This window comes from Gouania willdenowi, chromosome 14 (assembly GCF_900634775.1).
Source record: "Gouania willdenowi chromosome 14, fGouWil2.1, whole genome shotgun sequence".
Classification (NCBI taxonomy): Eukaryota; Metazoa; Chordata; class Actinopteri; order Blenniiformes; family Gobiesocidae; genus Gouania; species Gouania willdenowi.
Genome location: NC_041057.1, coordinates 33,679,791 through 33,707,790, shown reverse-complemented (window position 1 = coordinate 33,707,790; position 28,000 = coordinate 33,679,791). Strand labels below are relative to the sequence as shown.

At 36.6% G+C, this 28,000-nt stretch overlaps 1 protein-coding gene across 1 annotated transcript; it reads right to left on the bottom strand.

Annotated features, from left to right (window-relative positions):
* Position 1: 1 nt before the first annotated feature.
* LOC114475303 (jhy protein-like) lies at positions 2-27,040 on the bottom strand. Its single transcript, XM_028465993.1, has 7 exons — positions 26,925-27,040; positions 20,103-20,656; positions 12,311-12,430; positions 9,482-9,834; positions 8,401-8,665; positions 2,633-2,767; positions 2-196 (listed from the first exon to the last, which is right to left on the bottom strand). The coding sequence occupies exons 2-7, from the start codon at positions 20,214-20,216 to the stop codon at positions 2-4; spliced, it is 1,182 nt and encodes a 393-aa protein (XP_028321794.1). The 5' UTR covers positions 20,217-20,656; positions 26,925-27,040.
* Between the last annotated feature and the right edge of the window lie 960 nt (positions 27,041-28,000).

Sequence of the window (28,000 nt, the reverse complement as noted above, 5' to 3'; positions counted from 1 at the left end):
ATCAGGCTTTTCTAAACAGTGCAACAGCCTTCTTTTCTTCTTCATGCCGTTTTATATAAAATTCCAGTGTTGCAAGCTGAGAGGTATCAACTCCTTCCTGGTACAAAGCGTGCTCTATTCGTCTGTTGGATTGTTCCTTCTGTCTTTGTTTGGTTTGGCGAGTGGGTTTGGCTATAGTCTTGGCGTATTCCAAAGCCTGAGATGGAGAAAAAAAATACATTTATGCATTAGACAATTATCGGAAAACAGCTGCGGTTAAATGCAAACAAAGACTATTTTAATTCTGAAATGTGCGATTATTATGTTGTAATTTTGTTTGTGAGTTAGTCTAAAGTCTTCCTGCTTCAATAGAAATCTAAATAATGAGGTATCGTAAGGTATGAGGTACACGGTGTCCAAAGAGGGCAAGGGGCCCACATCTATCCCACCTGGACCGCATACCTCTGCGACCCAGAACAAAAACAAGGGGGTCAGAAGATGAATAAATGAGTGTTTCTGCAGTTCTTCCTTGAGCTTCATACTCCACCTCCTACTTCTGGACTTTGCCTCTATTCCATCATAAAGCTGTATTAATGTCCAAATGTAAATCTGATCATTCTGACACATAGTTTATAATTACTAACCCATGGAGCACAAAACATTTTCCTATTCTATGACTTTTGAACTGGAAAAGCTGGGGGCCTCAATTCATACTGGACGTTTCTTAAAGCAAATGTATGTTATACTATTTTTCATAATGTTTCAGCCTATTTACAGCTGTGTGAAAACTTTCCACTGAATGCATAACTGATTCGTAACAGCAACGGCGCTGATACGTTCCATTAAAGTCGTGTGTCAATTTCCAGTGCATCACAGCTGAGTAACGACCCTGTCAGTCCCTAACCCTCCAACAGATACGCAGAACTTCTACTCTGCGTACGCGCAACAACGCATATATTCAGCAAAGATAAGCTTGTGTGGGATAGGAAGTAGTGCACTGACATAAAATAAAACATCCGGTTTATTTAAAAAAATAAAATACTCCATGTTCAAAGCAGATCAAATTTCCATCCATTTCCTCTTGCTAAGGGGCGGGGCTACACCCTGGACAGGGCGGCAGTGGATCGTATTTCACATATAAATATTGATCTTATTCATGGTTGAATCACAATAATCTCAACAAAAGCTTCAGATCTAAAGGAAGGGACTGAGTTTATTTCATTCTGCTCCTCTCCAAGGACACAATCATCTGTTTGTATGGTTTTGTGCTTCTCTTTGTATTCACTACAACTTGCTATATCGCGCAAGAATTAGCAAGATCTCCGGAGTCCTTGCCGCAACAGTATGTATCTCTAGCTGTGTTTCCATTACAGTTTTTTTGCAAAATAAAAGTGATATTTCTAAATGTCGACAAAGTAAAACAGGAATTAATGAACAGTTGATTAAGGAAAGTTGCGGGAGCGCTCTGCAGAGGATAGTAAAAGCAGAGAGGAGGAACAGTAAAGAGGGGACGCTCACGGACGCACAAGGATTACGCGTGAAAGAGCAGCCTTCACCGGGATGTGCACCAGTAGCTAAGGACGAGCGGGGCCAGGACGGACGGAAGGAAAGATCACCGTGCAACGCTAAGTTGAATTGAAGTGCTCAACTTACCTGTGTGGGTGTGGTCTCTATCTGTGTGGGTGTGATTTCTATCTGTGTGGGTGTGATGTCTATCTGTGTGGGTGTGGTCTCTATCTATGTGGGTGTGATCTCTGTCTGTGTGGGTGTGATCTCTATCTGTGTGGGTGTGATCTCTATCTGTGTGGGTGTGATCTCTGTGTGGGTGTGATCTCTATCTCTGTGGGTGTGGTCTCTATCTGTGTGGGTGTGATCTCTGTCTGTGTGGGTGTGGTCTCTATCTGTGTGGGTGTGATCTCTGTCTGTGTGGGTGTGATCTCTATCTGTGTGGGTGGCAATCAGAGGGTGACTGTGTTGCTTCCCTGTTGCGACCAGGAAGAGGATCACGGACTCGGTGCTGGACGTGAACCACAAGGCTCGGCACATTGAAGCTACAGAGCTGCGCTGGAGTAACAGATCGACTCGCTAACTAATCATTTATAAGTTTAATGCTAAGAAATGTATCGATCTACTCTTCTGTCCACACGTACTGAACCATGTTTTCTCAAAGAAAAGTGGTCATGTGACCGGGATCGGGTACGTTATTACTTGTGACGTATATTGCAGAAAAAGTGTCTCCATAGCGCTTTTGCAATATATTTCATTATGGAAACGTCTGAAAAATGTCTTCATGAAAGAATTAATTTTTTAGCAATATTTGAGTGGGGGTTTTTTCTCTCGAAATTCAGGTATTTCCATTACCAGTTTTTATCGAAGTACTTAGATTTTGCACATTCCCAAGAGTAATGAAAACCCAGCGACAGACAGAGGTGGTGAGGATTGACGGACAGCGGAACACAGAGACGTTACGCAGCAGTTATGCATCGAGTGGAAATCCGGTTTTCGAGAGGATGAACATTGTGTGAATACTTGGTAAAGTAAAGCAAATCGTTAACACCATGGCCTATTTCAGTTTTGAACACATTAGTCATCCATTAGCTTTCTCTGGTAAACAGCACCAACCATGTTACCCTGTTGAGAAAACGACACACACCTTTGTCCTGGAAACATTCTTGTCTTTTCCGTCCGAGCCTTTGGCAGCAGTAACGGGAAACCTACTTATCCTTTTCTTCTGGTTGTCAAACCCTTTCAAACGCACCGTCTGTCCTTCCATTTTCTCAGCATGGTGCTGGGGTGAGAGAGGGTGGGGGGGTGGGGGGGGGGACACAGACAGACGATAAAAGGGGAATTAATTAACAAAACCATTTCTCCTTTAAGACTCTTTTCTCTGTGTATCCTCTTGGCAGAGCCTCTTCATGCAGCCGCACAAAAACCAAACACAGCCAGCCTTTCACTGGGCCCATCAACATTTACACATATCATTCACTAATAGGATTAGCCCTGGTGATCCACAATAAATTGCCCAAACATGCTCACTTTATACCTCTGTGCATTTACAAAATATACATACTTGGAAGAGTTCACATTTCCAAACAACACTATTTGTATGCAAGTCATTACTTGAAGAAATTCAGTTAATATAATAGAAAACTATATTATTCTGATATAAAAGGAAATGTGATCTTATCATCTCTTAGTGAGACTGAATACTTTGTCGGAGCCAAAGTGAGACTTTGCATTAATCAGACAGCCATAGATAGAAGTACCGTATGTGTTGTGTTGGAAAATTGAATCATGTTAAAATCTACATAAAATATATCCTTGAGGGGGAAAAGCAGATATGATTAGTAAGTCGACAGGAGAATTCTCCATTCATCTTTTAAGCATTCATTCTAAAACCAAAATAATAAATCTACATCAGATCAAGTTTCATAAAACACATTTGCACAACAAAAATTTAGGAGAAAATAGGGGCTACACGTGCACAGCATTAGCATGGTGAGCTAGGGACAGGGGAGACGGGACGTCAAGCAACCTCCATTCAAGCGACTCAACTCACATGATTACAGCCACTAAATCGCGTGACTCAAACCAAGTTGCTCAAATTTTAAAATTTCAAACTTTTTAAGCAACTTCGAGTGACGCGACAACCAATCGGCGATGAGTTTTTGCCCACGTCACTGAAGCAATGAAGAAACAAAGCGAGCAAAAAGCGTGACTATGTGCAAGCGACTCATCACAGGCGATTTAAGCAACTATAGTCGCTGAAGTCGCGTTTCCCAAAATACCAAAACCTGCTGAATACATATATTCAAATAGTGGTATGAAGTAATGTAGTTTATTAATACTAGTCCCACTCTTCGCATTTTAGTCTAAGTATTTCAATTTAGCGTATTTTAGATGTAAAATGTTGGAGTAACTCCTATAAAAGCTGGGAGGAGGGGCTTGTGTTTCTTGCACTCTCAGCCCTCAGTGACTGATTCTGGTCTATCAGAGTTTTAATAAAGCTATGTGTGTATGTACAGACACTGCATGTGTGTATCCCCGTCTGTCTCTGTGTGCATTCAGATGTGTGCTATAGTGTCTGCAGGGTTGTGTGTGCGTGGGTGGCTCCACGTCGGGATGCACAGCTAGTGAGTGGCTATGTTGTAAATGTCGTACTAACGTACTACTAATACTAAGTCTGACGTCATAATGAGTATGTAGTGCGTTCACATTTGATATTATGAAAAGATTGAGTGGGTAGGTATACTATATGGGGACATTTTTAGGTATGCACAGTGGGCACACTAGTAATACTCAACCGTCCCATGATGCATTGCGAGTGGAACGTAAAATGGTCCTTGGACCAGCTTCAAGCTAAACATCCCCTTTTCAAAATAAAAGCATCTCTTCTCGTCTTCCATTTGTTTTTAACAGTTTTATAAATAAAGCTCTTGTTTTGAAGTTAACAGGATGTTTAGTCAGTAGCATAATGGAGGGTCTCTGAAAATCTCTGAAGTGTGTCTACGTGAGTTTTTTGGATCAAATGAGCACATGTTGATATTCTACTTGGTCACTTTCTCACTTCAAATGTTTTCAGAACTTTCAAAGTAAAGGTGGAGAATCAACAGAGATATTTAGTCTCAGCGCGAACAAGGATTTTAACACTGTAGGGTCAAATTGCATCTTGGGACACTTGGAAGTATACTACTCATCATCCTAATAATATTCATAGTATATAGTAGACAGTATATACGCATTGCGTTTGTAGTGGATAATATGGATGGTGACATTTCGAACACAGCCTTTTTCTCAGTAAAGACGCAACAGGATACTTTTCTTCACAAGCCGACTTTTCTCTTTCCGCTTGACCTCTTTCACAATTTCTGATACTCTAACCTCCGCCTGTTTTACAGACCGAGGCTGTAATCTTGTCAGACATGAAGGCTTACCTGGTGGGAGACATGCTAGGTCAAAGAATAGGAAGTCGAGGGCATCACAGGAAGACGAAGGAAAGGCTCCACCGTGAATTTATCTCTAAGCACCTAATCGTCATATCTGTTATCCCTCGTCACCCTTTAATGTCACTGTTTGATTGTAAAACTCTACAAAAACTACTTTACAGGGTTTATCTATAAAAACATTCATTTAAGAGTAACACGTTTCTAATACATAAATTGTTTTTTAATCTGTCACTTCTAAATGGAAAACTTTTATTTCTATCTTTCATTTATTTCGAATCCTTGAGAGAAAAAACTACCAGTGTTTCTTCTTTTTCTTTGAGTCCTAAAAGCTACAGCAGATATCAAGAGAACAAAGAAGAAAGGCATTAGGTCATGTTAGAAGGGGACAAATAGATTGGAAAATGACGTAAAAACAGAACAAAACAAACATTCAACAGAATAAAGTTAAGGTTACTGATCAGATGAGAAGTCTTTTTTGTTCAAAGCAGTTTTGAAGCTTCCTTGTCGTCACCCTGCCCTCTCCGTTTTTCATTGGCCTAATGGCTTCTTCAACCTTTGTTTGTGGGAGAATGTGAAAGCTAATGTGTTCCGTCCTCTCAGTACGAGGATGTGTTGTTTAATCCAAACTGTGTTTGGTTAATGCAGCTTTGTGTTCAGCAGCTGCTGCTTTTCTCATTGATTCACTAACCAACAACAACTCAATGCTTTGATTAATCAAAATACTCCATATAAAAACATCCCCGTTAGCAAAGAGAAAGGAGAGAGAGAGAGAGACGAGTGAGTCGCTTTCTCCTAATGACCCACCTGCACTGGTCGACTGACGAACCAGAACAACAACCACGGCCAAATCATTAAATGCAAATGGACATCTTCAGCAGCACTGCGCTTTACAGACTTGTTCCCATTTAATCACCTTATTCTCTAACACATCTTCAATTGGCTTTTCAGGGCCGGCAGCCCGAGGCTTATATTGTGATCATCCCATAACAATTAGGTGAAACTTAGTGAAGCTAGACAATTAGCCTGATGTTTTGTGTCGTCAGTCCCCAGAACACTCCGGCTGGATTAGCCCGTCTCTGAGGGGAGACAGCTGAAGGGATTATTTGGAACTTCAAAGGGGTATTTATTTGTGTAACCTCTTGTACACATGGGGATTAACGAGGAATGCCACTCACGGAAGACTTTATGTGTCACTTTTGTAAGGTGAAACTGCCGAATGTGTGCGCGCTTATTTTGTGATTTAAATTTGATCATTTCAAATGTTCTGAGTGTGTTTTGTAAGCAGTGAGCCGTGTTTAAGCACAGTTTAACAAGCTGGTGCACAAATGAATAAATTATAGGGTCATTCCATGTCATTTCAACACATTTCACATTGAAGACTTCTGACATTTTTACCAATTGTTCCTTAATAATTCAATTGGCAACAAATGATTATAAGACACAGAGGCAAGCTACGATGGCCTCATGGAAAGGATTTTCAAAATCGGAGAAATAACCCAAAGTTGGGGTCCAAAATAAAAACTAACAAGTTGCACAAAGAAAAACAGTTTTATATCCTAAGAAAGAGAAACCTTATAATACTATAAATCAAAACAAAGATCAGATTTTCTTACATTCCCACATGCTGATATGGGCCAATGAAAATAGCAAAACAAAAGTATTTTTTTAAGATTTAAGAGACTGTCACCCAAGAACCAATCGTTGTTTGGCTATTCCGTTTTAAAGACAAATCAAAGTAACAAATAAACGGTGTGGTTATTTTGTTTTACTGAACAGAATTACAGAAAAATCTCAAATTAGACAAGCAGCGTTTTACTGTTTTAAAATCAAATATTCTGATTGTGTGATATTTGGATATTTACGGGAAAACTATGAACGAGAGCTTTATGTTTTATTCTCACCACACAGAGGGACCCACAGACGGGTGTGGACTTTTACTCTGTTGTGCACCTCACACCGATGGTAAAGATGCGTAATTTGTGTTGATGACATTTCGTTAAAGAGTTATTGATGCTGGAAGTCCGAATCTGTGAATATCTGCCAACTTTACCGAGTTGTGTTACGGTCCAAATCGTATCCAAATAAAGTAGCGACTGACTATCGACTGTGAAGCTGGTGTGAGGAACAATAGATGTTAGAACTTCTACGATTTCACACTTTTGCAAAAACAATTAAAGCTTTTTTGAGGGCAGTAAAAATATTTATTTTGCATGTTATAATACCGCTAGCCTCTAATGGCAGCAGTCAACACACACATGAAAGTTGATCACAAGAAACGAGGAGCACCATTAGATTCATTACACCACCTATGGTTCCTTTAATCACATGTTTTACGTAACATCCATTTTTTGTTTTGATTCATTCATGTATTAATAATTCACCAGTTCATCAATAATGAGACTTATGTGTTGGAATAGTAGTCCGCCCCCGTCTGAGGGTCACTCTGTGTGGTGAGATCAAAACATGAAGCTCACGTCCTAGTTTCCCTTAAACATCAAAGTATCACACAAACAGAAGATGTAATTTTAAAACTGAAAAATGCTGCTTATCTGGTTTTTGATTTTTCTGTTTTGGTTTTGAGTCAGTAAAACAAAATAACCACTCCGTTTAATTAGTTCTTTTTTATTTGGTTTTAAGACTAAATAACCAAAGAACTTAGGGTACACGAATTGGCTAATCATTAGTGATGTGAACAGTATATACATCGCTCAAAGCTGATCAAATTGCAGGGAGCTGAGGCATATGATTGGGTAACACTTTACTTGAAGTTTCAGACATAAAAGTTGACATTACGCTGTCATTATGACATGACATCTGTTATCAGCATGAATAAGGTGTCATTAAATGTCGTTCGCTACCATAACCCTAACAACTAATCTTAACCATAACACTACCTAACCCCACTAGATCCCTTCACCTAACCCAAAAAACACTTCATGACATCTTAATGACAGCCTTCGTGACACTTTATTCATGCTAATGACAGATGTTGACAGCGTATAGCAGATTTTCTTTGTATATTATGAGAGAGTAGGTGGAGCTCTATTATGATGCCAAATTTCAGTTTCCTATGTAATGTAGTTCCGGAGATATTGGAAGCTAAAAATGGAAGAAAAATCGACACATACCCTCCTCACTAAACTAGCAATATCTCAAAAAGTATTCATCCAATCAAACTAAAATGTATAGTGTCCTTATTGAATAATCACAGAACAATTGGTAAACATTTATGATTTTTTTTAAACCAAAGTGTGTGGGCCACTTGTTGAAATGACATGAAATGACCCGATACGGAAGTGTTGTTCTTTGATATTTTGGGGGATTTACTTTGCAAAAATACACTGTTGACGTTCACATTTCCAGCTACACAATATTAATTGACACGTTTACAAGAATTGTTAGATCTTGATAATAACCAAGTTCTGCATTAATGTGCCCCATGTTTTTTTTGTTTCCGGCCCACAGTCACACTCACCTTGTGCGCGACTCTTGCTTGAATCTGCCTTTGTTTCTCCATCTTCACCAGGTAACCCTCCGAGCTGCATCTCTGCATGGGTTGAGCCGTGCTCTGAGCATCATCATCATCACAGCTTCCTCTTTTCACGTCTTCTATTGGAGGCAGCACTGTGAAGGAGCTCATGCTTTCAGATAAGGACGTCACTGGTGTCATGACGTGCTGTGGTGTACACGTTTCATCATTTGGGTTCCACCTTTGGTGTTCCCTTTCCATTTCCAACGCCCTGAAACAAAGAAAAACCATCAGTTCCACATCCAGCTACAAGCACTTCAACACTGGTTTTGTAACTTTAGGTTCTATTATTCAATTACAAAACATAGTAATGGGTCATTCCATGTCATCTCAACACATTTTCAGGACATCCCATGCACTTCGGTCTCAGAAAATTCTGAAATTTTTACCAATTGTTCTGTGATTATTCAATAGACACACTGTACATTTTAATTTGATTGAATTATTACTTTTTGAGATATGGACAATTTAGTGAGGGAGGTACAGTATGTGTTGAAATTCATGCATCCTAATTTTTCCTCCATTTTCAGCTTCCAATATCTCAGGAACTACAGCACATAGGAAACTGAAATTTGGCATAGTAATAAAGATCCACCAACTCTCTCGGAATATACAAAATATCTGCTATACATCCTATGTGGTGAACATGCTAGCTCCTCAAAGTTGGGAAAACGTTTGTCTGGATTTCAGGCTTGAACATGTTTAGGTCTTCAATAAACAGTTTTGAATTGGATGTATAGCAGATCCTTGTATATACGGAGGGAGTTGGTTGAGCTGTATTACTATACCAAATTTCAGTTTCCTATGTGATGTAGTTTCGAAGATATTGGAAGCTGAAAATGGAAGAAAAATAAAGACGCAAAAAAAATTGACATATACCCCCCTCACTAAATTATATAGTGTCCTTATTGAATATTCAACGACCAATTGGTAGAAATGTAACACATTTTTGAAATGTCATGGAATGACCTTACTGCCATTTCCGTGTGGTCTAATTTAGTTGAAAAACAATAAAAAAAAGATTCACCTTTGGCATTTTTCAGGGCGGCCACCATGATTGTTGGGCTGTTGCCAGTTCCGTGACTTATGAGGAGATACTTTGTGATTAAAACGCTGACTTTCTGAGCATAAAACAAGGTCGGGCACGGAATTCCATGAACTATGATCATTCAAGGACTTGAGGTTGATCATGGAATCCTGCCTTGTTTGTTTGGGTGGAAGGAGGAGATGGGAGGGAGTATTAACGTGGACGTTGTCGTGGATCTTCGAGGGAAAACGACTCGGTCTTTCTTCATGTGCAGCTGTATCCACGAGGACAGAAAACGACGTGCCAGGTTGTTCCTTGTGCTGTTCTTCGTTTCCTTTGCTTTGGTGGTGGACCTATGGTTTAAAAAAAAACAATTAACAGAGGAAAAATATGAATGGAGCATGTTATGAAAGCAGATCAAGTCATCTGGCTTTCATTTATACAGAAGTAGTTACTAATGGTTCTATTAATGTAGGGGTTCTCAACCTTGGGGTTGTGAGACACTGGGAGGGGGTCGCCAGACGTCTTTAAGAAACTATAATGTTTTTTGAAGAATTTGAGCCCATTTGTACTTATTTTTACCCTTTTTCTGCAACTACACCAACCTTACCATATTTTAACCTATTTTTCATCACTTTTTCTTGCCATATTTTGCTCCTTTTAATGCATTTTTGCTACATTACTCCCATTTCTGCCACTTCTACATCAAATTTCAATGCTTTTTCTGCACATTTTTCCACTTTTAAGACATTTTCAGCACTTATAAACCCTTTCCACCACTTTTTCCACCTAATGTCACATATGTTGACACATTATTGTCACTTTTAACCTCTTTTCACCATAGTTGCTTAAATTTATCAATTTCATCACATTCACAATTTGCCATGCTCATTATTTGCCCGATTAAAACAATTTTTCAGTCCATTTTTGGCCACTTTTAACCCATTTTATTTCTAATTTAAAACAGGATTTCCATCTTTAAGATGACTATAATAATAATAAACGTTCCTGGATAACAGTGGATATTGTTCAGATGAATAAATAAATGTGGTTATCACAGATTCATAGAACAATAGACCATCATTTTACTGACTTTATGGATGGACCCCAAAATCTCTCCCCTTTATTCCGCCTTATAGATGGTCCTGTCTCCACATGACTGTTCTTCAATGTTCATGTCTGTGTTCAACCACCTTCAGCTACAGTGGGGGTCCCCACTCTCTGGGACCTTTATTTTGGGGGTCGCGGGCTGAAAAGGTTGAGAACCCCTGCATTAATGTGATGTGTGATAACAGTGGAGTTTTCAGTCATTCATGTAACTAGTCCTGCTGCCCACAAATGCTAAACAGATGTTATCACAGTCTGATAACACCAACTTGATCATAGCCTCAACCAATGAGTTTAGATTCATCACTTAGGCAGGTTGATTATTAAAGAACAATGTCAGCAAAGTGGAAATACTTTAGGGTTTGTGAGATTTGACAATTATAAGGCAAACTGAAGCTTGTGCGATGCAAAATTGTCACGAGAACTCATATTGGTACTCAGAATCCTCCTCACTACCCTACATACTACTGAGTTTACTCATTTTGTCAGCTAGAGAGGACATTCAGGACTTTCCAATGATACCAAATGTGAAGGGGCGGGGCTTTGGTACCTTTCTGTCTCTCAACAACAAGGATGATGGCGTCTATATATGAACAAAGGAAACGTTTGTTAAATCATCTCTTAATAACAACTGTTTGTTTTGTCAACTAAAAATGTCCATTATAGTTTTCATTGACTACATATTTTTAATAATATGCTAAGGTTTCATTTATTCTAACCACTTTTTGTTAGGAGGTGTACTTTGACCTCCTGACATGTTTCGACTGCAGAACTGCAGTCTTCCTCAGAGGGGTCTGCTGATCGCTTGTATCAGTTATATACAATAACTAGACTATGACTGATTTATAAAAAATACATATTGATGAAAACAATATCACAATCTATTGATGTCTTTATTGACTAATGTTGTTTTACACATTGGTCACATCAAATCTGTATGTGTTTACAAACATTAATAACATCCAATATCAGGTTTATCGATTGTAATTGAATCTTTAAAAAATGCATAAACTTTTATGCTTTACATTTTAGTCGACTAAAGTCTTAATGTAATTTATTTGACTTAATTTAAGGGGCTGACACGTCCACCAGATAGGATGTATTACTATATATTACTGATGTGCTGTAGTTGATGAGATATTGGAAGCTGAAAATGGAAGAAAAATAAAGATGCACACAAATCGACACAATTTTTTTAGACCAAAGTGTGTGGGGTGTCGTGAATTATTTTTTTTTAAACAACATGGAATGACGCAATGTTGATAATTTATCGGGGAGATATCAAAAAACTTTCTCCTATGTGTCACTGATTCCTTAGAATGATTCGGAGAACAAGATCAACTCTGAATCAATTCCCGGGAATATAACGGCAATAACAACTGAGGTAAGAAGAAACATTCTTTACAGAGGGTAGAAGGGCTTTAGCATTTCCCTCCATAATCCTCACGTTTATTTAGCAGAACATATGATTGTCTCATGCATCCAATGGGTTGAAATTAGCAAGCACCAGGTTAACTATTACAATAGAGGAATTATTCCATCAATACTATTATTTTCTAGCCCATTTTTTCCTTTTCAGGGTCTGCTGGTGTATCTCCAGCTGTTAAGTCCATCACTGGGGAAATATTCTTATGACCTTTTTATAAGTTGTGTTATTTTATATACATAGACTTTTTTTTCCCTTCATGACTTCAAAGACACAATGAAGGAAGGTGAACATACCTTGGTTTCTGCACTTGAACGTATCTGCATCTGCTGTGTTTTCTGTTGCAGTCTGAGCATAGGAACAGAAACGTCCTCTTGACCTGCTGGATGCAACGTCTCCTCAAGAGCTGCACAAACCTTCACAAAAATCACAAACAGAAACGTTTAATATGCTGAATTATTGTGTGGTTTGGCTGTTACTTTCTTTCATATAGTCACAGCTACTTCATATCGCATCAATGCAGCGTTTAATTCAATGTGTCTGGAGCCGTTTGGAGGCCAGGAATATTGTGTTAAACATATAATGAAAATCATTTTGTTAACTCCCCAGCGTGACGGAGTACGAGTGAATCGATTCCATTGACGAAGCGGAGACTTTTCTCTAAATGTCACTAATTCTGTCAGCTTCAATAGGTCACAATAAATAAGTGGGGACTGTTTGTGTCAATATTCAACAAAGTGTTAGTTACATTTTAGCAGAGCACAATAACTTCCAAAACCTTTATTGTTTTAATATAGGAAACCTTCATTTGACTAAAACTGTTTACTGCCTGTTTAAATGTCTAACATGCGAGATGTTTTTTATATTTTCCTGTTACCTACAATCAGGGTTGGGGTCAATTAAAATTGTAATCATATGATTGATAATGAATTACAATTATGGCTTAATTATAAATGTCATTTTAAAAATCTTTTGCTGTCGTAATCGTAAATAATTTGTAATTGAGTTCAGATAATTGACTTTGTAATTGCCATGAAAATTCTATAAAAATTTACAATTATAATTTAGTGCAAAATTGTGGAACCATGTTACAATTCTATGTACAGTTCTACGCATATGTAGTTAATTATTAAAATATGTTTCATATCAAGCTTTCCCACATTTTACCATTTAAAAAAATGTAATCTAGGAGTATACTGACATAAAAAAGACTCCCACACCATAAATATAAAAAGCTATATTTTCATTGATTAGGAAGTCTAACAAGGTAACCAATAGATAGATAGATATTTGTTTTTAATGTATTTTACAGCTGATTTAGGACCTGTTAGCATTAGAGATGCTAACAGGAAGCTAGCACAAGACGAAGGTTAACTTTTATTAGGTTATTTATTTCAGGCTCAGTAATTGTGATTCATTGTAATGATTGAACGTAATTGTAATTGACTTTCTTAGGATAAAAAAAATTGTAATTTAATTGGAATTGGAAAACATGCTGATAACTTTAATCATAATTAAACATGGGTAATTGGAAACGTAATTTTAACTGAAAAAAGTAATTGACCCCATCCCTGCCTACAATAACTTCGAGCTAAACGCTCCAAGTTTGAAAAACCAGACATTCTATTAAACTGGACGCTGTTACAGATAACAGAGAGAGATAAAACCTCCTTTTGGCCTCACCGACAGCCATTATAAAAATCCCAATCAGTTGGCAGAAATGACCCTGTATGTATTGCATTTGGAGCCCAGTAAGCTGTGTAATACCTTTCTTTTTTACTAAACTGGGCTCATAATTGCTTCTCTGCAAGAATATGTCACAACAAAGTCCGGCAATTGCTACTCGCCGTATTACCTCCTGTACCGGGGAAACATCTGCTTTCTGCAATGAAGACTTCAAAGGGCCTGTGGATCTTGAATTGCATTTAGCCGCTATTGTGGTTGGCCCAGGTAATCTTGATTAGGTGTTTAGACTGAGCCAGGGAATACAGTGGCAGAGAGCTCCCCAGATCTTTGGTCTAAAGCTATTAAAAGATTGTACATTATGTTACCCAAGCTTTGAAGTGAGGGCCTGCGAGCGGAGAAGGGACTCTGAGGGTTGAGTGCAATAGCACAAGATTGATCTACTACTTCTGTTTTTATCAAAGGAGGCCCCGCGACTCCATGGAGCCAATCATTGCTTCTGCCACTCAGCCACTTGGCGCAGCAAAACATTTGTTGCATTAGGAGATTGTGTACATTTAATAACGAGTGTAATTATCAAAAGATGCTGATTTTCTCCAAAGACTACAAAGAGTGCAAAATAACAACTGGCCCGTAACGGCTTCATTTGATATGAGAAGCTGATTTGAACATGAAAGTCTGGTATTTGTAAAGTGATAATGATGAGGTGGTGGAGAAGCAGTCAAAACATGAATTGTTTTGTCTTTGTCATCTTCAACTCTTCCATTCTAGAATAGTTTTATACAGAGTAGGGGTGTACGATGCCATGAATCTGACGATACGATACGACTGTGGTGGTAGAGGGTTGTCTTCTGATCCCAGTACCTAACTATGTGTCAAAGTGTCCTTGAGCAAGACACTGCTCAAGTGCTATATATAAGTCCAATGAACAATTTTTGCATTTTACAATATGATATATCCCAATATATTGATGAAAGTAGCTGATTATAGGTACTCACATTACTGTAATGTTGCTTTTATTGGTACTTGTACTTTGAGTATATTTCTAAATCAGTAATTTTACTTAAGTACGATCTAAAAGAAGTAAAGTAATCTGTTACATTTCGACACTCCTTACTTTAAGCAGTAAATTATATTTTTTTTTAAAATGATCAACGGACATTGTGAAACTACAAACAATAAAATGACCAGACAACAATCAAATGTATCACATCATAGCCGACCAATCAGATTAAACATAATGTACGGCACCAAAACAGCATTAAATGGAGCTTATTTTTCTCACTTTCAGAGTTCATAAATGTATCTATACTTAGAGCCTGAGAATTTTTATATATCACTGAATCAATTATTTTATTACACCCTTAATAGAGAAGGTCAAGTAGAAGTACTGGTACTTGATTGAGATTCTACCCAAGTACAAGTACAAGTAAGTCATACATAAAATACTCAAGTACAAGTAAAAAGTAGCTCAATTAAATAATACTCAAAATGAAAGTTACTATCACAAATTTGTTTGGTAATAAATCTTGGTACGGGTCCCTTACATACAGTAAACATCTCATGTATAAACCTAAAGACCAAATCTACAACAATTGGAACTTAATTTATTTCTCACAAAGGCATCTGTAGAAAATAAAAGGTTTGTCAAAATGTACAATTCTTTTTTAAACAAAATAACACCAATGAATTCAATTCAAAATAAAACATTTATGAAATCTAAATCTGAAAAAATAACCAGCATTTAATGCTGTTTTGGTGCCGTACATTATGTTTAATCTGATTGGTCGGCTATGATGTGATTACATTTGATTGTTGTCTGGTCATTTCATTTTTTAGTAGTTTCACAATGTCTGTTGATCATTTTAAAACAAAAAAACGATTTACTCAGTAATGGTTAAGTGCAGAAATGTAACTAATTACTTTACTTCATTTAAAACGCACTGAAGTACAAGTAAAATTATTGATTTAGAAACATACTCAAAAAATTACAAGTACCGATAAAAGCAACTCAATTACAGAAACGTGAGTACTTTGTAATCAGTTACTTTCACCTCTGTCTATATGTTAAACATAAACAAGAGTCATCAATAGCATTATTACCACCTTCACTATTTGTTGTTCCACGATTAAAATGAAAAAAAACACTGTTTATTATGGACCGTGAAGCTTTCCAGCAGCTTGTCTATTCCATCCTACTGTTCCATCACACTTCCCTCTCCACATGTATTAATTAGCTCCAGCGTCTATAACGTCACTGGTTCACTGCAGTAGCAGAGCCATCGCGAGCAAAGCTGTTCACCTTATAATAATATAATATACAGCCAACACAAGTGCTATGATTAACATATCAATGCTATTCTGCAAGGATGGGGTCAATTACATCTTTAAATTACACTTTAATTTTCCATTTTCAATTACAACTCATTACAATTACAGCTATCCGCATTTTTTTCAATTACAAAATTATTACAGTTATTATTTTTCACCTGAAATTCAATTACAATTATGTTCTCAATTACTAAAGTTCAAAACCAATCACAATCACTGAGCCTTTAATAAATAATCATATGAAAGCGTAACCTTCCTCCTTGTGTTAGCTTTCTGTTAGCATCTCATATGATAACTTATGTCTTAAATCAGCTGTAAAATACACTAAAATAAATTATCTATCATTCAAGTTGTTTTTCATCTCCTGGTTACATTGTTAGGCTTTTTTTTAATGGTAAACTGATCCTAGTAGAGAACTGACAGGTCAACCTGGACTGAAACATTTTAATAAAAACATGGTTGCCCAGTTTTAAATTTATCAAATTGTAAATGACAGTTTTTGTGGAATATATACATACATTTATAGAATATATTCTTATGACAATTACAAATACATCATAACTGTAATGAATTACCAATTATGCAGATACAATTATAATTGAACCCAAACCTGCTATTTTGTTTACCTGAAGTCACGATGTGATGAGAAAATGGTGTAAATCATTTTAAAGAGACAGTTAATTTTGTTCATAATGGGACATAATGGACAATGACATTTCTATTATGTCTTACACATATCATTTCACAGACTCTGCCACACACTGTCTACATCTAAAATGTAGTCATTTTATATTTGCCAAACTTACTCCAACTCCAAAGACAAAAAAGCTGTTGTTGATAATTATTGGTACAGTGCTGTGGTTTTGTCCTGTCAGAACACATTTACCAGCATAACTGTCACCAGGAATGGAGTCAATTATAATTGTAATTGTGTAATTGATAAATTATCACATTTATGATGCAATTGTAATTGGGAAAAATATCAGTTGCTGTTGAAATTGTAATTGAGTTCAGATAATTGACTTTGTAATTGTAACTGGCATGGAAATTCTGTATTTTCTTTCATACAATTTAATTAAACGCAAACCTGAGGAACCATGTAACAGTTCTATGGCATACACACAATTAACAATTACAAAAAATGTGTTTTTTATCAACTTTTCCCACCGTCTGTCAGTTCTCTTGAGGATCATTTTACCTTTTTTAAAAAAAAAATTGAAATCTAGTGGTATACAGACACAAAAAAGGCTCAGATCCCACACCAAAAAATATTATTACCAATATTTTGATGGATAATGGAGCCTAATAAGGTAACCAAGAGATGAAAAACACATTGGAGAGTTTAGACAATATGTGTATTTTAAAGCTCATAAGAGATGCTAACAGAAAGCTAACACAAGAGGAAAGTTACATTTTATGGGGTTATTTATTTTAGGCTCAGTAATTGGGATTCATTGTAATTAAACGTTAGTAATGGTAATTGAGTGGCAATTGAACATGGATAACTATAGATGTAATTGTAATTCCCCAAACCCTGACTGTTACCATACAACGTTGTCTCGTCTCTAAGTGTTGTTTTCATCTTTATTTCATACTTGTGTTTCTCCCAGTTTTAATGGGTTTTGATAATACAATACACCGTTGCCATAATGCATCCAATTGAAGACAAATCTAGTTGACATGGAAGAGACCTTATGTAAATTACGGGCCCTTCCTTTATGCCCGTGTCCCCCATTAAAGTAGACATGTCTTATGGGAGACAGGGCAATGGAAAACTAATAAGTGCATTCAGAGTGAAGACGACAAAAAACACAAAGGTTGAGGAGAGGGAAAGACTCGGGCTCTGTTTACCATCGCACAAAGCTAACAGCTCTTGACTATGTAAATGGTCATGATATGAGACATTGTTGAGGGCTGGGGCTCAGATGGGTGACGCGCTCGGGGATATTATAGCCAGCAAAACAGTCTTGTGGCTTGACAAATGGGGTATGTGGGCCATCCTGACCAATTATGCCACTGTGCCAGGTGCAGGGATGTCTAAGAGCCCATTGGTAACCATGTGTCTGATGCTCTTGTTGTGCACATCATCTAATAATAAGCGCTGCATCGTCAGGCATGTCTATTTATGAGGTGGACAACAAAGCAGAAAAAAAGCAGCTCTGCTCCTTGGCCAAATAGATTTTTGCAGACTCAAAGTAAAACGTTGTAGAATATTCCCGGTTCTATTGTTTGATATTATAACAAGGCACATACACTGGACGCCAATAACAATGATGAAGAGAAAAGTGAGCTGAAGAAAAAAGATTTAAAAACATGTGACATGTATTCAAACAGTAATTATACAAATCTTTGGCTTTGTTTCTTTTCTAAACGAACAAACTGACATTTAAACACTTAGTAAATTCATCCTGCCAAAGTTTAATGGCCTGAAGACCTTTTAAACACCATCATTATTGTGTAACTGGCATCTGCAAGAACTAGAAAATCTACAGAGCAAAAATACCTCTAAAATATGTCATTAATGTGCATCATTAATAGAAACATTCAACTGTCAGTGGATTCAATGCTCCACATTGTCTATAATGGCTCACTTGGTGTTGATAAAGGATTCAGAAACCTTTTAGGATTCCAATGAAGAATAGAATGCTATGAAATAGAGTGACGGCCCAGGAACTATTAATAATGCTAGTGCAGCTCCTGCTGTCAGCTCCTAGAATTGCAATATATTTAAAAGGATCCTCCACTGTTCTTACAATATTTGAAATGTTCTTCTATCTTTGTCTAACAAACACATTATTATGCACCATGTTCGTTTTATTAACTTTTTAAAATGGGACTACTTTACAGTTTTAGAGCCTGTGTTCCACCATCTTGAAATTAAGCGAGTAATCACGGGCTGTTGACAGATTCCCACTGAAAAGGACTTCTACTCTTATGGTTTGTGTGTCTTCAACAGTCCGTAATTACTCACTAACTTCAGCCACCATAGCGTCAGCCACATACTAGTCCCTTGGGAGAGCTTTTCTTCTCTGCTTCACAATCTACTACCAAACCCCTGAGTTGGAACTGTCGCCCCCTTCAGTTACAGATTTTATTTTTGGTCATAACTGTTTTTATCCTCTCTCAGTAAAGTAAAGAGTGTTACGTTGTCATCTTTAACTTTTCTTGGTTATTTAGAGCAGTGTTTTTCAAATGGGGGTACGCAATGACACTACAGAGAGAGAGAGAGTAAAATATAAACATCAAAAACATGAAAAATATGGCGTTTTATGTTTATTTTTAGTAAAAATGACAACATTCAACATCAATAGAAATATTTGACAAAAAAATAACATAATAATGAGGGAAATGATCTTGATGAGAACATGAACTGAAAATACAAGGGTCAGGCTTCACACCCACACCAGGTGGGAGATGACAGGAAATGATTAAAAAATATATATATATAGAAATAAATGTATTCAGGAGAAACTAAATACTGTTTCATTTGACTTATTTACAGAATGAGATTCTTTAAATTGTGTGTTATCACTCATTCATTCCATCATTATGCTCTACAGTCGTTTTTTCATAATATTCTGAGCAAAATGCTGTTGTCGGACAAAGGGGATACGTGGATTCAGAAATAAGAGCCGAAAAAGTTTGAGAAGCACTGATTTAGAGCGACCAAAAGCAGCACAAGATGTCATTTTGACTGAAAAAGCTGTTAAATGATCTAAAAATCAGGCTGAATGTTTCACTCCAATAGAAAACTATGGGATGTTTACAGGTAGTGGGGCCGTGTGACATCATCAATCACATGATTTCAAGATGGCAGAACATAGTCTCTTAAACTGTTAAGTTGTCCCATTTTTAAAAAGCAATGAAATGAATATTGAACATAATGTGTTTTGTTAGGAATAGATCTAATAAGTACATTTCAAAGGTTTTAGGCCTAACTTGTATAAACAGTGGAAGATCCTTTTAAAAAGAAGCCTAAAGTGTTCATTTCGATAAATATAAAAAACACTTTTTAAAAAGATTAAACCTTGATTACTTTAAGCGTTTCAAGAGAAAACTTTGCTTTGTACTCACCTTTTTCACAGCATGCAGCGTCTCCTCTTTAAGTGCATGTTTCACCATGTAAGAACCTGACTGAGTTGTTTTCCGCCCCAATGTTTTCTTGTTGCGTTCAACGATATCCTCCATCACACTTCCTGTTTTTCTGTTCTTTAAACACTTTGTGCTCTTTGGCTCCTTCATAAAGACTCTTCCTTGTTTCTGATGTTCTGGTATCTGCGTAGCTTGAAAATCCTGAGACATCTCCAGATGCCTGGTAAGATTCCCACAAACACATTCACAGATAAACTCTTCTCTGTTCTGCAAAGTGCTCTGGCTTCCATTGTGAGCAGAAATGCCGTCTGTCCTCAAACACTCAGACTGTGCTGACAGAAGCAGTCTATGATCATGCAGAGATGTTTCTGCACCAGTCGGGGTGTTCGGTGGGTGTAAGTAATACGGGTGATCTGAGTCCTGGTTTATCACCACAAAACTGGGGTTAGTGTTGATTATATATCTATGGCCTCTTTGAATACTGTTGGATGCAGGGGTCTTCATTCAGGTTGTGGATCAGAATATTCATCATCGAGCTGTAACAGAAGAAATAGAAAAAATGGTATGATTTTCAATTGTTTTTTAAATATATGCGTTCATAAGCCTTGAGGACGACTTTTACCTTGTTATTATCAAACAACATAGTTCCTTCTTGAATAAATAATTCAATCATGCAACAACAAAAAAACAGATAACCAGGTGAACAGAGGTATTACAAGAGGGGGCTGCAATATTCCTGCTTAAAGGGATCCTCCACTAATTTTACAAGTTTGACTTAAATTTTTTAAAATGCCCATATTAGAAGATGTATGCTGAACAAAACACATTCTTATGCACCATATTCTTTTAATTTCCTTGTAAAAATGGGACTTTTAGAGCCCGTGTTCCTCCATCTGGAAATCATGTGATTGATGATGTCACACGGCCCCACTGCCTGTAAACATCCCATTGTTTTCTATTGGAGTGAAACATTCAGCCTGATTTTTAGGTAATTTAGCTGCTTTTTAGATCATTTAGTAGCTTTTTCAGTCAAAATGACAACTTGTGTTGCTTTTGATGCTCCAAAAAAAAAACAAGAAAAGTTAAAGATGTCGACGTAAACCTCTTTTGTTTACAGAAAGAGGATAAAAACAGCTGTGGCCCGAAATAAAATCTGTGACGGCAGGGGAGACAGTTCCAACTCTGCAGTTTGGTCGTAGACAATAAAGCAGAGATTAAGAGCTCTCCTAAGGGACCTTCACTCTCCCTTAAACAGTGCGTGGCAGAAGTCAGCGAGTAATCACGGACTGTTGAAGGCGCACAAACACTAGGATAGGGTTGCAAAGAAAACAGTGGGACATCTCTCAAACAGGGAGCAGTCACATATCAGGCACCTACAAACCAAAGTCTCCAAAAGCTTTGCAATAATTAATACGTCCTTGATCAAAACTCACTCCACACATTGTACTGTTCCCTAATTATTCTATATCTTAACATATTGCATTGAAATATGGGGTAATAATTATAAAACCTCTATACAATTACTTTTTTATTTACAAACAAGAGCGGTGCGTGTCATACACAAGACTAGATATCTTGAACCCACTCTTGAACAGGCAATGTGAGAAACATTTACCGCTTTAAATCTCTATATAAACAAAATGTCTGGTCACTATACAGAGAGTGTGAGGTCTAACTATTATGTTTATTATTGTTAAACTGTATTTTGTTGTATGCACAGTACCTATGATGTCTTACCCCTGTGGTATTTTTTAGTTTGTTTTTTTAACCATTACCTGTCGTAATGTGATTGTCTCAATGTGAATCTAAGTTTGTATTATTTTTAAGCAATTAAGAAATCAATGCTTTTTTTCTCTTTAATATCATTTTTTGACACTGGGGTGGGTTCAAATAAGTTTGATTTCATCCCACTCTAATTCGGGCATTTACGTTTTATTTTTGTATCTCGTTTCATGAACCAGATACAGATTTGCTTTGCACAGAATGTCTTTCCTTTTTTTTATTGCCCAGCTTGAAATAAATTAATAAATAAATATGTCAAGGAAAAATAATAAATAACTAGGCAAGACTTGTATTCGCGAGACGAATACATATTTGGCAATTGAAAATTGGCAAAAATGTATCTGGATTTGTTGACAAGTTACATAATGTAGGAAAAACTGAAGACTGACCTTGACCTTAAATATGACCTTGAGCGAAGATCAAGGTCACACATTGAAAGGAAATGTTGTTCAATGGTACCAGTCTGAGTACTGTATCTCAATTTGTGGCCAAGTTATAGAGAAAATTTTTGTTTGTTTGTTTTTTACCCCTACCAATCTTTTTACTGGTAGGTCGTACAGCTTTGGTGTGATTAAATAAAATACTCCACTTGAGATGAGCTTTTCATAAATGTAAGCATCAAACTTGTATGATAAATATTCGTAGAGATATGGACATTTTTGGTTTTTGACACTTGATAAGGCCTTGACCTTGACAACATTTTGGCTCCAAATAAAGTCGACAAATCATCCTTGACATTGTCCCTATTTGATGACATACGTGTCATTAGTGCTGCTTTAATAGCCTAGGAGGAGTTCCACAACAATAACTGACTGCAGGCATGGTTACATTTGATATCAAGGATATCATTTTCTATTATTATTGTTGTGTTTTTTCATTTTAACTCCTTTCTTTAGGAATCTACAGTACTTTCCACTAAATGCTGAGCTGATATTCAGGTGTAAAGTAAAATAAATGTGAAATGGTATCAATATGACTGTACATGTCTCTCTGTTAGTATATTTTAAATCTGAGTAATTAAGAAGAACATATAACAGTAAAAGAAAATGTATGCATGTAAGGGTGTGATTAGATAATTTTTACTTGATAAAATTAAAAGCGTAATAGATTAATTTTCACGTTCAAATAAAGAGTAAAAGATACGTGAGCTTCACAAAGGCTTTCATTTGGGGGTCAAAGGAACAAGAGGCATTACACCATTTCTTCAATGATGGAGTGATCAGACAATGAGAGCTCAAGCTTATCAGAGTCGACTCAAATTGAGCAGGTGAGAGTGATTATGAGGCTGTATTTACAGATCATTTTCATGTTTTCACCTCAAGGCTCACTAATGACAGTGTGTTGGAGATCTCGTGAGGAAATGGTTCACAAATGGCAATTTTCAGCTTATGAAATGGCTCGGGAAAATTTTCAGAGTGAATTGCTCTTTCTGATGGTGATGAAAAGATCTCATTAAAATAAATAGCAGAGAGGCCCTTTGTTGTGCTAGCTCGGAGGACGAGGGAGTCTAATTCTGTGGCTATAATGCTTTGCTATTGGGGGGGGGGTTCCAAAATGTAGGGTCCTTCACTTGGATGAGGCCAAAAGAGTAAAGGATGCCTCTCTAATGACTCAAACAAGTTGAAGAATGCTTTATACACAACATGCAGCTGGGCGTGATGCCTCTGATGCTACAAAAACACACACCAAAGATACGGAACACAAAAGAAGAAAATATTATGACTATGACATACAATGACTTCCTATTCATTCTGACTCGAACGTGAAATTGAAAAATAGAGCGAAACAAACAATATGCAACAGTCATTTTTGCAAGTTTCGCTGTGAGATGGAGTGAAATATAGTGAGGAGGGATGAATGGAGTCGTCTAAATAGGATTTATTTATTTTTTTGCGTGAAAGAGGAAAGCCAGTGAATGTGTAGACTTGGCTGTAGCATTGTGTGAAAAAAAGGCTCCCTTTGAGGCATGAGGAGAGAATAAGCTGTGAGTCCACTCCTGCATCTCTATGAAATGAGGCCTTTGTGACAATATGTCATGGACGCGCTCTCTCTCACTCTCTCTCTCTGTCTGAAACAATGGCCAATGAAAGCCAACTGTGCATCAAACAGCACAGGTAATAACGGGGAAATTAAGTATGACCATCTCATGTTGTAGAGGGAAATGACAATCAGACACAATGAGCCGAGCACAAACAGATGGAGACTGTCCTAGCTATCAATGAGGGTTGGCTGGGGGTCTTTTACAGCAATAAAGACCCTTGTTAATTAACCACGAGTGGCCACTTATTGTGATCCAAAATGTAATTTCTCTCCAATGAAGGCTATTATTGTGAATGTGAATAAATTGGAGCGTTCTCACCGCGTGCTCCATCAGACCCAGGAACTCATTTCAATAACAAATAGTGACACAGTATTATCGCTCAGTCACAAACGGCGGCTATTTAACCATTATCATCAAAACACTGTTTTCAACTAAGCATTTTAAATGAGACAAGGACTCTCTCTGATGCGTTTCATAAAGGGACCAATGAGCATCAATCGATTCAAACTTTGATAATAATCAGGCCTCAGTAGTTAAGCCACATTACAATTGTTTGCTGCCCCCCACTGGCCACATTAGAGAAATGCACCCGTGCCTTTAAATCAAAGGGTTAGTTAGAGCATGTATGGAAGCACGTTTCCACCAATTTAAAAGAAAAAAATAACCACGGCAAGTCATTATTATGAGACAGAAAGTCATAAATATGAAAACCAAGTCATAATAAGCCTTTTGACACTCAGGAAGTGTGCATCTGCGACCTGGGGGGGTCATAGGTCAGAGGGATATAAACGTAAACAAGCTCGTCCACTCTGTTGATATTTCCAACCTAACAGTGTTTGTAATGTTATTCTGGAGATCATTAGTGTTTATATTATTATTATTACACATATTATTAGGACTCTACCTGGGAATGATGTACATATCTGAGCACTTTTATAAAACCGAACCGATGAGAGAAGCATTATCAAAGCGACAGACCTCAGCTTCCACACTCCTTCTACAAGCTTTTAACTTGTGATCGTTATGTATTTACTGTATTAACTTTATTGTTGTTGTTGGTTTCTTTTTCTGACTTGTGTATTTGTTTAACAACTGTGTTTCAGAGTTTTTGAAAAGCACTTATAAATGAAATGTATTATTATTATTAATGATGGGACAAGAGCGATTTCCGAGTGTGAAAAGGACAGTATGAGTTCTCACTTAGAAAAGGTACATTTCAAATACAAACCAGGTCCATGATTATTTTTATTAAGCTATTATTTTAATTTCATTTAGAAATTTGAAGGAAGTGCACAAGATGGACAGGTCGATAAGTGAACTGGAATAACGCCATCAGCTGAAACAGTTTGAAAAACTTGTGTGCAGCAATAGCATTAGCAGCATTAGCTTTAGCAGCTAACTCGGTCTTTCTGCCTCGGAGACCAGTACCACGTTTACGCAAAAAATCTTTTAAGGAATCAACGCTCAAATGGGTAAAATAATCTAAATCTCTGTCAGACTCGCTTCCTACACCATCAGCCATGGAGAGTTTATCCCTCTGACCTTTGATCTAATGCTTTTCTGGTGCTAAAATATATAAATTATCTCTATATTTTCCCTGTTGTTTAAAATGTCAATTAAACCATTTTCTGTGCTAAATCTCCTCTCAAGTTTTGCTAAAAACATCTTTTCCATTCCCACTTTGGTGTGATATATTTGCAGCGATTTCTGCAAATGACAGAATACGGTTCCAAAATACACTTTAAAAGGCAGGGAAAATATAGAGACAGTTCATGTATTTTGGCGTCAGAAAAACAGCAGTGTCCTCATGTACATGCTCTTATTTTGGAAAGAACAACTTCCAGTCTCACCATCATGAAAAAAGAGCTTTTTTTTTTGTTTTTTATTTTTTTGTGCTCAGGTATTTCTGTTTCTGAAAATCAACGGATTTTAAAATGTTTGTTTATCCCTTTTTGACCCTAATAAAGAAATATGCCTTGAATTAAAATTTTAGTTGTTCAATTTGATAACAAAAATCAAATAACCAAAAGTTTTAGTTTTTCAATGACGTTTTCTGAACGGAAAATTCAATGACCAAAACAATGACACTGACCCTAAAATGGGCAAAAACCAGTCATGAGTGGCAAAAGAAGAAAAAAAACGCCGATTAAAGAGGAAAAATGATGCCAAAAGGTAGCATAAATGGGCAAAATGCGGCAAATAATACTGAAAAAGAGCAAAAACGTGGAACAAAAAGAGGCGAAATGTAGGGATAAAAGGAAATGAGTGGTAATTATTGAGCAAAAGGTTACTTATTTCGATAAAAAGTGTCAAAAATGGTTAAAGAAAGGGCAAATAAAAATCCAATCACCAAGTGCAGTGGTTCTCAATCTTTTTATCCTGTGTACCAACTTAGCATTTAGGTCAAATCATAAGTATCTCTCTATAATTTCTTATGCTTTTTCATTTCTGGAACAGCAGGCTCTCCTAAACCTCTAAATGTGTTTATAACATTGGTTCCCAAATTCAAAACAATGAGTGGAATTTAATGTGGAATTTATTTAAAATGTGAATACTTTAATAGTAGTAAATACAGTCTCCTTTTTATAATGTAGCTAATTATTGTCTCCTATTTTTATAACTGTGATAAAATGGCCTCTACAGCATAAAATAATCCTGTTTAAATAAATTATAGGAAAATATATTATTTTATAGAGCAATATTACTGTGAGTTTGTGGTGAATTTGTCTAGTCTAAAAAGTGGTTCCCTGTTTGGGAACCACTGCACTACACCCACCTTGCACCCAATATTAAAGGCAAAATTATGTCATTCTGACTAAATAGTAAAGTAGTTCCAAAGCACTTTACAATATCAGCTCATTCACACGGGATTATCAATGAATAAATAATTACCATATTATTAAATAAGCAGTTTTTACTAACTTAATACAGGAATATCACTGAATTAGTCATTAAAGTTTACAATATTACAAGAAACTCACTTTGGTCACAAACGTTGCTCACTGACGACATCTGCTGGTCAATGTTTACAGGTTGTTTGAAAGATTTCAGTCTTAGACCTACTTTAGTGGATTCTAAGAATCTTTTGAACAGTTACTACTGTAGATTCTAAGAAGCTTTGATCTTACCCTGAGTTACCATGACTACCTGTCAACATGGAGCAGTTCTACAAAGCTGTATTTAATGAATAAATAATTATCATAAGACATACAGGTCTAAAAAAACCATTTCATCTGTGAAAGTCATTGTGCAGTGTTGCTAAAGATGAATGAATTAAGACAAGACTTTTATAAGCAATAAAAAAAGTTGTAAAATGATGTTGACCCAAAGTGACGTGAGTGTTTTGTTACATTGAGCCAAACAGCAGTGCTTGTGTTAAAATAACTCATTATTTATTATAATAAAGACTACAATATTTCTCTTGACGCGTAGGGTGATACATTTATAATGAATAATAATGGCTTTAAGAATACAGAAAAATGTGTTTTATGTGGTAAACGCTGCATTCAGTTAATTAAAGATAGCATCAATGGATTTTGAAGGTTATAAGACCACTACACCACTGGTTCCCAATCTTTTTTTGTACCGTGTACCCTCTTTGCATTTATGTCAAATCATGTGTACCCCCTCTTCATATTTATATATAAACGAGTGGTAATTATTGAGCAAAAGGCTACTTATTTCGATAAAAAGTGTCAAAAATGGGTAAAGAAAGGGCAAAAAAAATTTAATCACCAAGTGCAGTGGTTCTCAATCTTTTTATCCTGTGTACCAACTTAGCATTTAGGTCAAATCATAAGTATCTCTCTATAATTTCTTATGCTTTTTCATTTCTGGAACAGCAGGCTCTCCTAAACCTCTAAATGTGTTTATAACATTGGTTCCCAAATTCAAAACAATGAGTGGAATTTAATGTGGAATTTATTTAAAATGTGAATACTTTAATAGTAGTAAATACAGTCTCCTTTTTATAATGTAGCTAATTATTGTCTCCTATTTTATAACTGTGATAAAATGGCCTCAACAGCATAAAATAATCCTGTTTCAATAAATTATA

What these genes read in the sequence shown, in the direction of transcription:
- LOC114475303 (XM_028465993.1), bottom strand. Translation starts at nt 20,216, where the DNA reads ATGGAGGATATCGTTGAACGCAACAAGAAAACATTGGGGCGGAAAACA. An exon ending in AAGCAAGAGTCGCGCACAAG is followed by an intron (nt 2,768 to 8,400) that starts GTGAGTGTGACT and finishes CTCTCACCCCAG; the next exon opens with CACCATGCTGAGAAAATGGA. An exon ending in AGAATGTTTCCAGGACAAAG is followed by an intron (nt 197 to 2,632) that starts GTGTGTGTCGTT and finishes TCTCCATCTCAG; the next exon opens with GCTTTGGAATACGCCAAGAC.